Source organism: Myotis yumanensis, unplaced genomic scaffold, assembly GCF_028538775.1.
Source record: "Myotis yumanensis isolate MYYU_CA2020_CCGP unplaced genomic scaffold, mMyoYum1.0.hap1 SCAF_15, whole genome shotgun sequence".
In the NCBI taxonomy this organism is placed as follows: Eukaryota; Metazoa; Chordata; class Mammalia; order Chiroptera; family Vespertilionidae; genus Myotis; species Myotis yumanensis.
This window is the reverse complement of record NW_027223766.1, coordinates 34,689,561-34,699,821: the sequence shown is the minus strand read 5'-3', so window position 1 is coordinate 34,699,821 and position 10,261 is coordinate 34,689,561. Positions and strand designations below refer to the sequence as shown.

The 10,261-nt window shown below is 44.9% G+C and overlaps 1 protein-coding gene across 2 annotated transcripts; it reads left to right on the top strand.

The window, feature by feature from the left end:
- Nucleotides 1-5,448: 5,448 nt before the first annotated feature.
- On the top strand, nt 5,449-8,295 carry LOC138993075 (zinc finger CCCH domain-containing protein 18-like). 2 transcript variants are annotated; one of them, XM_070392158.1, is made up of 2 exons: nt 5,449-6,126; nt 6,190-8,295. In XM_070392158.1, exons 1-2 carry the CDS (start codon nt 5,449-5,451, stop codon nt 8,293-8,295), a joined length of 2,784 nt encoding a protein of 927 aa, XP_070248259.1. The 2 variants fall into 2 exon arrangements, with proteins under 2 accessions (XP_070248259.1, XP_070248258.1); XM_070392157.1 differs by having other exon boundaries at nt 5,449-8,295.
- Nucleotides 8,296-10,261: the final 1,966 nt, after the last annotated feature.

Sequence of the window (10,261 nt, the reverse complement as noted above, 5' to 3'; positions counted from 1 at the left end):
GTGTGTTCATCATCCTAAGAGAGTAGAGAGTTGAAAACTGCAGAGAGAGTTAACAAAATACTCAACTCTCACTTACTTGGGTTAACCAATGAGAGAGTCTGATCATTAGAAAAGCCCTGTGTCTAGACTGTAACAGTGTGATTCTACATATGGTATGGTTTATGGCTGAAAAGTCTAATTTTTTAGAAAACAGGCATAATGTACATATAGGAGGTTACAACTCTAAAGGCTGTAAGGCAAGATTACCTCTCGGATCTTGTAAAGCAAGCAGATATTCTGATTTTTCACTTGTCTTAAGAGGGTCGATCTAAAGACAGAAAACAAGGCTTCAGGAGGTGCACTGTGCTTTAGAGAGGGGCACACCAGGCCTCTCTCTGTCCCTGCAAGGCTTTCGCAACTACAATCTGAGCTGCGTGGATGCCTCTAAGGGCATTCCCACCGGGGAAAGATAAGCTGACTTTAGCCATAGGAGGCAGACCAAGAGGTGAGCCGGGAGGGGTGATGCCTGGACATTTTGAAAGGTGGGACTCAATCTTCGAGTAACCATCCTCTGTGCTGAAAAGGCAATTTGTTACGTTTGATCTTGTTAAAAGTCTCGCTTTTATGAACGATCAGTGCAAGGACTCTAGGGAAAGGTCTCTCTTCAAACTTGGAATAAAGTGTTGGCAGGAAAAGAAATAGAGGCCTTAGCAAAGGTGGGCCCGGCCAAATTGAAGTTGATCTGAAATTGATTGTTCAACAGCTGGTCAATAGTCTGGAAAGCCACTCTCTGGGGGGGGAAAGCAAGTGACAATCAAGAAAGGTTTATCTGACATGTAGATTTTGTAAACTAAACCATGAGAGTCTTTAACTTTCCATTTTAATAGAGATTAAAAAAACTGATGTAAAGTTACAACACGTTCTTTAGAGTTATGAAGTAAGCACCAAAATAATTAAATATAAGGAAAATGGCTAAGGGGAAATAGAATATTGATTTGATTTTCATATAACCATGTACATACAGGTATCCCCCCAAAAATGTATACACACTTTGAATGATTATGAAGTCAGTGTTTATTAATATAGAGTTCATTTCAAAATTAAGGGAGTTATCAGCTGGTACAGTGTGTATACATTTTTGGGGACATCCTATATCTCTTTTATAGAAAGTTAGAACTAAGTACAAAAATAGTTCAGCAGCTCGATTTTATATATGAGTGCTGAGGCCAGGTGACATTTGAAGTACATGTATTGATATGCAGAAGTGAGAGAAGGAAAATTGTGCAGAGGAAGCAATTTCTTTGGGAAGGGAATTGAGGAGGGAAGAAAAAAAAAGGGGGGATATTATATGTGGGCAAGAGTAGTTCAATTTGGTTGGACCACACTCTAAAATAGAAAAGTGAAAGATGAGATTAGAAAAGTTAGATGAGATTCAATTGCAAGTTTAAGGAATCTAAAATCTAAGTCTTCAAGAACTATGGGAAAGATATTAAATATTAGGCAGAGGAGTGACATGCTTAGGGATCTTTAGAAATTGGTAGCATTAAGTGAGACAGTTTAGAGATAGGAGAGACCAGAAGCAGAAAGGCTAGTAAGCAACGTATTTCAATCAGTCAGTGAATGAAATGGATGTCAGAATATGCTAAGGACAGAAAGAGTGGGGAATGGACTTGGATTTGAGAGCTGTTGCAAAGGGTCAGTCAGTAAGGGTGGGTTACCTGGAATCATTTAGACCAAAACAAATAAACAAAAGAGCATGTGAAGTAATGCCAATATTTTAAGGCTAGGTAAATTAAAAACAAGTGATTCCAAAGCAGAAACAGCAGATAGAGGACGAAGAAATAGTTGGAGGGAAATTAGGACGGATAGGAAACTGTGCTTAGCCTTTTGACTTTTGTGCATTTGATTTTGAGTTTCTGGCAGGACCACCAGATAGAGGTGTTTCATTTTGTTGTTTTGTTTTAACTAAGCAGCTGGAAATGTAGGTATAAACCTCTCTTCCGAGTAGCACTTTTTCTCACAATCAAATACAGAAATTTTGTTAATACTATTAGTAGCCTTCCTAATATTGCACGAAATAATGCAATCACAAACGGAATATAGGCATTTGCTATTCCTAATGCTAATTCCCATTAAGTATTAAAAAATATGAAATGAGTGAGTCACATCATTTTATTATAGCAGATATTTATGTCTGTGTTCATAGCATGTTAATCTAGGCTAGGTTAGGCAATATTCTACTATGGAAAACCAAGACTTTATAATATGCAACAGTCCCGAAAGAAGTGTTAGGGCCTTAAGATTGAAGAATAGCTTTTAATACACATTTAAATGAGGATTAGGATTTTATATATGAAGACTTCTGATTCATTTATCCTTTCAGGGTGAGAAAAAAAATTCCAATTTATGGCTTAAATTTCCATCTGTATACTGTTGATTTACAAATTGCATATCTGGCCTAGACCTCTATCCTGAAATCCCACACACCATCCTACAGCTTTCTTGAAATGTTCAATTAGATATATAAACACTAACTTTAAAAGTAGAAGTGGTGCTAAACACAAGGGAATGAAATACAAAATTTTGAGGGTGCCTTTAAAAAATCATTTAACACTATTATATATTCATTTATTAAGTATGTTCAACTACCAAGTAATTATTCAAAGCCTTAAGTATGTATACATGGGCAGCAAAGACAGAGAGCATTGCTATACTTGACAGTATTTTCTATTGGACACCAGCTTTGACACCAAAAAATTGAATTGCAGTCATTGTTATTATGTAAAATGTAGCGTTGTGTATACATCTCTTATTCCATTTTTTTAATTTACTAACTTTTAAATTTTTTCCTAACTTTTCTGCAAGAAAGTTTGTTTTCCTAACATCATTTTATTTTAAATGTTGGACCATTTAGTTGAATTTGTAATAAATAATCACAATTTTGTAAGATATTTCACGTGATCACTAGGAGTGTTCAACAATTTTACATTTCATGAATTGGAATTTAAAAACTAAGCCATTATTGGAATTGTTTTTTCTACTTGAAGCATTGAACAACTTTTGATATAAAACTGGTATCATACTAGCACATCTGTGAAGTACTTCTGTTAATGGAACTATTACTTCACTTTTCTATATTTGCACAAGAAACGTCAAAATCCAAAATAAGAAAAATTTTAGAAGAGAGATTCCATCAAAATAAAAATAACTATCAAAATAAAAAGTCAAACTTCAGAACGAGATTAAACACACCTTTGGCAGTTGCATGCATGAAATCATTCTCTGAATGAAATCTTTTAAAGTAGCTATAAATGTTTGACCTAGATGTTGGCCTTCTAATTTTTATGTAGTAAATAGAATCACATTGGCCCACGTGTGTTATGATAGTTGGCTTGGCTATCATAAGAAAATACTGTGAACTGGGTGGTTTAAACAGAGATTTATTTCTCAGCTTTGGAACCTAGGACCTCACTGTTATGACCTGAGTGTAAATTTATCTACAAAGAAGTTTTATATATATAATTTCAGAGAGGAAGGGGGAGAGAGAGAGAGAGATAGAAACATCAATGATGAGGGGGAATCATTGATCAGCTGCCTCCTGCATGCCCCCTACCAGGAATTAAGCCTGCAACCCACGTATGTACCCTGACCAGGAATCAACCCAAAACCTTCTGGTTCATACATCGATGCTCAACCATTGGACCACACCAGCCTGTCTACAAAGAGGTTTTTGTATATGTAATTAAGTATCTCAGGATGAGACCATTCTGGTTTGGATAGACCCTAAATCTAGCAAGTGTTCTTATAAGACAGGAGAAGGGGAAAGGACACAGAGAAAAAGGCAATGTGAAGATGGAAGCAGAGATTGAAACCAAGCATCTACAAACCAGGAAATATCAAGGACAGCTGGCAGCCACCCAAGGCTAGAAGAGAGTCTGCGTGGGAGCAATTATCCCTCAACATTTCTAGAAGGAATCAATCCTGCCCTCAGAACTTTGAGAGAATAAATGTGTTGGTTTAAGTCACCCCGTTTTGGGTAATTTTTTTTTATGGTAGCCACAGTAAACTAATACACTACTGATATGCATATCTTGCTAAAATATGAAATACCAGCCATGTGTTTCATTATACATAACATAGGCGATAGGTATAAACCAAGATTTGTCAGGCAGCCTGCTTCAAGCATTTCTCAAAGTTAATGTATTCACTAAAAATCCAAATGTTGTCCTCCTAGACTCTCATTTTTAATTTTCTCCTCAGTTAATAATTCCACGTTTCTACTTGCTGCGGCCCAACCGTTGGAATTATCGATACTGCTCTTTTCACACAGAGATTGAAACTATTAGTAAATACCGTCCGCTCTACTTCTGAAATATGTCTAATTCCATCACTTTTTACCACCTTCCCTTATTGCTGCCTTATTCCAAAACTATTATCATCTATCACCAACTCCTTCCTGCTCTCCCTGCTTCCAATTTTGTCCTATCAGTTCCTAAATGTTGCAGCCAAAAACCTATTTTTAAAATATAAGTCAGATAATGTAACTTGTATATCAAAACTCTCTGCTTTCCATGTCCTATGGATTTAGTTGTGTCTCCAGAAAGACAGGTTGAAGTCCTAACCCTCAATACCTCAGAAACTGACCTTATTTGGAAATAGGCCACTGCAGATGTAATTAGTTATGTTAATACTAGAGGCCTGATGGATGAAAATTCGTGCAAGAGTAGGCCTTCCTGGCACAATGGCCGGCCCCCGTGGGTAGTGGAGCCTGTTTGTTCCGCTCGCGTCGCACCTCAAGTCGGAGTCTGTGAGGAGCAGAAGGGCAGAGGGACGCCTTCCCCAAGCCGCCCCCTCCCCAGCAGAACCGTGGCTTCAGGAAGCCGGTCCATCCTTGCTGCTTGACACAGTCGCTGCAGGGAAGAAACATCTGCACTGCATATGTTTCAAGGGACCTGGCGTATATGGCATACTGTTCTTAATATGTTTGCTCACCTTCTTGGTGCTATGTGTTTTAACCAAGGTCACCTCTCTGAGAAAGGTTTTTTCCCCAGGTAGGGGTTTTTCCCTGAAGTTAGGGAGGGAATAAAACCCCTTAACTAAATCCCAGGCGGGTAGTTAATCACTTTAACTATAAACAATCACCCTTAAGCTACATAATCTTTACTCCCTGGAATGGAGATAAGAAACGCCCTAACCTTTGGAATAGAAATTGATAGGATTAAAATCAACTGGTATAAATACAGATGTAACAAGACACTAAAACACAGAACCTGGCTGGAGAACCTACACAGAACCTGGCTGGAGGTCCTGGTTTGAACCTGGCTAGGCTGCTGATCAACTGAATGCTGTCTCCGTGTCATTCCTTCTTCGCAGATTCTGTCCACACCTTTGGGGACCTCTGAACCTGCTGGGGTTGGACCCCAACACGTGGCCCCCTCCCCGTCCTCGCACTGAGAACTGTGGGTAGCGATGGATGTGGCTGAGAGCCCTGAATGGGACCCTCGCTCTCCAGAGTTAGAAGAGGAGGAGCAGCAAGGGTTCTTGGATGGTGACATTCTGAGAGAACATGGGTCTGATCAGGATTTGGACAAAGCTACAGGGAGGGCTTCTGATTTGGAGAATGAGGAAAATTCTGTCCTGGGACTGAGCCAGGAGGAAAAGGAAAGTTGCTCTGATGAAGAGGATCAGGACCAGGACTCTAAGCCTCAGGAGCTGAACAGGGGCCCTACAAGCCCCCCTCATACAGAGGAAGGGGATCGGGGGGAGGAAGACCACACAAGTGATCTGAGGGACGAGGCCTCCTCGGTCACCAGGGAACTGGACGAGCTTGAGTTAGACTATGATGAGGAGGTCTCCGAAGAGCCAGCCCCCACTGGGCAGGAGGACGAAGCAGAGAAGGCTGGGGCAGAGGAGGATGAGGAAAAGGGAGAAGGAGCTCCGGAGGAGGAGGGAAAGGCCGATGTCCACAGTGTGGAAGAAAAGGAGCCCCTGGAGGCAGCCAAGGAGACAAAAAAAGAGGATGACTATGACGACGGAGAGATTGATGATGGGGAGATGGATGAGGATGATCTGGAAGAGGGCAAAGTAAAGGACCCCAGTGACAGGAAGGTGAGGCCTCGTCCCACCTACCGATTCTTCATGAAAGATGTTGTGACACCATTATCCACTCTTCTGCCGCCAATATCAAATTCCATACCATTCAGAGACCAGGTTAAAGGGAACTGTACCTGGGGAATGAATTGTCGGTTTATAGACCCTGGAGTCAACGACAAGGGCAACTACTCCCTAATCACCAAAGCCGAACCTTTCCGGCCTAAAGGTGCCCCACCTCTTGGACCTCACCCACCGATGCCCGCCAACCCTTGGGGTGGGCCAGTAGTTGATGAAATTTTGCCTCCACCCCCTCCAGAGCCCCCCACAGAGAGCGCCTGGGAACGAGGACTTCGGCGTGCCAAGGAGGTTTTAAAAAAAGCAACCATTCGAAGAGAACGGGAGCCTGATTTTGAAGAGAAAAGGTTTACTGTGACCATTGGTGAGGATGAACGGGAGTTTGACAAAGAAAATGCAGTTTTCCGGGATTGGAATTATCGGATTACAAGAGATGTCAGAGACACAACACTTGAGCCTTATGCAGATCCTTATTATGATTATGAAATAGACCGGTCCTGGCGTGGCGGGCAGTATGAGAATTTCAGGGTGCAATATACAGAAACAGAACTGTACCAGAATTACCGGGAACGGCAAAGGGAGAGAGAGCGAGAGAACAGACAGTGGGAGCGGGAGCGAGACCTAGCGCACGACAAGGAGCGGCGGCCGAGGAGAGAGGAGCGAGAGCCAGCCGAAGGGGACGAGAAGGACAGATGGCACAGAGACCGAGACAGAGAGAAAGAGCGGGAGAAGGAAAAGGAGAAGCCGAAGCCCGGCTCCCCACAGCCACCAAGCCCACACGCTGAGCCGCCCAAGAAGGAGGCCGTCTCCGCTGGGCCACAGGGGAAGCGAGCAGAGGAGTGGAAAGACCCCTGGCGCCGGTCCAAGTCTCCCAAGAAGAAACTTGGTGCATCGGCCTCCCCTAGCCGTGCACGAAGGCGTCGAAAAACGTCAGCCTCATCGGCCTCTGCCTCCCATGCCTCCAGGTTGTCCTCACGGTCCTCCTCCTCCTCTGGCTCTGGTTCGTCCAGGTCTCGGTCCCGGTCCTCATCCTACAGCTCTTGCTCTAGCCGGTCTTCCAGACACAGCTCCTTCTCCAGCAGCCGGTCCAGGCCCCGGTCCTTTTCCTCCTCCCCGTCCCCCTCTCCAACGCCTTCTCCGCACAGACCTGCTGTCGGAGCCAAGGGGGAGCCAGCTCTGCCTCCTGGGAAAGCAGGAGAGAAGACGGTGAAGAATCCAGCCCCATCACAGGCCCCCAAGACCACTGCCGCCACCCCTGTGCCTGCCCAGCCGGGAGGCCCTCGGGAAGCCAGGAGGAGGGAGCGCCCTGCCAGGACCGCCCCCAGGAGGCGGCCCATCAGGGGCAGTGGCAGCGGTGACAGCGGCTCTCCTTCCAGACCCAGGTCCTTGGGTGTGAGCAGCGTCTCCTCCGTGTCCAGCGACACGTCCAGCAGCAGCAGCAGCTCGGTGCACAGCGTGGGCTCGGACGACATGTACGCAGACCTGGCCAGCCCTGTGTCCCCGGCCAGGGCCCGGCCCCCCAGCCCAGCCCAGACCAAGGAGGAGAAAGCAGGAAAATCTAAAAGAGAAGATGGCGTGAAAGAGGATCGGCGGAAAAGGGATGCATCCACACCGCCACCCAAATCCTCCAAATCGTCCACGGGCAGTCAATCCTCCCAGCGGCCCACAGCTCCCCAGCGGGCACCCTGTGGGCAGCCCCCGCAGGGCGCATGGGTGGCACACAAGGGGATCAAGCTGACGCTGCTGAACAAGGCCCCTGAGAAAGGGAGTAGGAAGCGATCTGAGCCCTCAGACAAGGACAGGCTAAGCCTTCCTCCAGCCAAGCGGGCCCACGTCTCCCGAGACCGAGGTTCTTGGGGCCGGACGTCAGGGCGGAGATGGGGCTCTCCCAGGCCAGGACCGCAGACAGGCCAGCATGCCAAGGCTCCCGTGGCCCTGCCAGGCAGGAAGCGTCCACTGTCCCCCCAGTCCAAGAGCTCCAGCAAGGTCACCAGTGTGCCTGGGAAAGCCTCAGACGCCTCCACCTCCACGGGCACCAAGTCAGGGAAGGCCAGCATGCTGCTGAGGCGGGAGGAGCTCCTAAAGCAGCTCAAAGCCGTGGAGGACGCCATCGCTCACAAGCGGGCCAAGATTCCCGGGAAAGTGTAATGGGGGCCCTGCGGGCTCAGCTCCCCTGCCAGAGGCCAAGACTCGTGTGTTTTTATACATAGGGTACGCGCAGCCGTGTTGGATTTTGCAGTTAATGTCTTATTTTGGCTGTGATTCTTTTTAAAAATAAAAACAATAAAAAAAAAATAAAAAAGTTTCTCAGCTGGAAAAGAAGCCACACACACATCATGAAGATGACGCTGAACCTCAGCCTTCTCCCAACCACACTGACTAAGTCCTTCCCAGAGCAGAGACAGACAGGCAGGCAGACAGCACCGAGCTAGGACATGGCACCGTTTTATGTAAATTTTAAGTCCCAGATGCCCAGATCAGCCAGCCCATACATTTTTTCTTCCCCATCTTCTCTTCCTCCCTCGGTTAGTCAGGCAAGTTCGCGCCCTGCTGTGTGCCCTGTCCTCACCACACGGCTCTCCTACTGTGGACAGGAACACCTAGTGCTACTGAGCAACCTCTTCCCCACCCCTGCCCATCCCCAGGATCAAAATATATATATATATATATATATTCTTGACTAAAGTCTGACTGGGAAATAGTTCCTGTCTTTTATTTTAAGCATCAAATTGTTTTAGTTGATTTTAAAATGAAAATATACAGAAAAGACCAAAAAAATAAAGGCCATGGGTATTGTTGGGTGTCTGTCTAATGTGGAGGGTCTTTTTTGGAGGGTTTTTTTTTTTATCATTAAAAAAAAAAAGAGTAGGCCTTCCTTCCCCCAGCTGCCGGCACCAGCTTCCCTCTGGCACCTGGGACCCAGGCTTTCCTCCTCGGGCTGCTGGCAGGTACCCAAGACCCCGGCCAGCTTCCCTCCAGCCCCAGCTTTGTCAGGAAGGACATCCGGAATGATGTCTGGAAGATGTCCGGTCTATTTGGTATATTACCCTTTTATTATTATAGATGAGGTCATACTGGAGCATGACCAATACGACTGGACTGTGTCCTCATGAAAAGAGGAGGGGGAGTCCCACAGGGGAAATGCCAGTTGGTGACAGAGGCAGAGCTTAGAGGAATACAGATACGAGCTAAGGAACGCCAAGGATTGACAGCACCAGAAGGTAGGGGGAGGCAAAGAAGGACCCTCCCTTACAGCCTGCACAGGGAGCATGGCTCTGCTGACACCTTGATTTTGAACTTCTGGGCTCCGTAACTGTGACAGAATAAATATATGTTGTTTTACATAATCCACCCAACCTGTGCTGCTTTGTTGATGCAGCCCTAGGAAACTACACAGCGTGTCACCCTGAGAAAAAAACCCACAATAATTACAGTGACCTACTTGGTCTTTACACTTTGGTTCCCATCTTGTCCAGGATCTCATCTCCCACTACATTATTTGCCTAGTTCTCTCTACTCTAGCCACAATGGCTTTTATGGTGTTTCTCTGATATTCTAGACTTACTCTACCCTGCGGGAACTGACATTTTCTGTTCCCTGCTTGAAAAGCTCTTCCCTCAGATATCTGGACTGCTAGCTTTGTTCACCAACTTTGACACTTTACTCATATTCCACAACCTGTTAGAATGTCTCTGGCCATCATGTGAATAATTAAAATGATATCCCTCAAACTCCCTATCGCTCTTTTCTAGACTTTTTTTTTAAATTCCAGAGTGCTTCTCATATACTTATGTTCTATGTTTTAATACTTAATGTATTGGGTTTTTGAAATTTTTATCACCATTATGTCCCCAGCATTTGGTATAGTAGCTGACACACAGTAGACACACTCAAGTTGTTTTCTGGAAGAGTGAATAAACCTGTGGCATATTCAGGGAAATTTGAATAATTGAGTATGGCTATGTTTGATTTTTTCTTTCTAGTCAGGATATGAAGTATTATATCAGGCTGAAATTTAGTCAAAATCCAGGTAGTAGATGATCATGTATGCTGTATCAAAGATTTGTTAACTTATCTTTTACTTAAATTGTTTTCAAAATTGTCTCATTGCAAT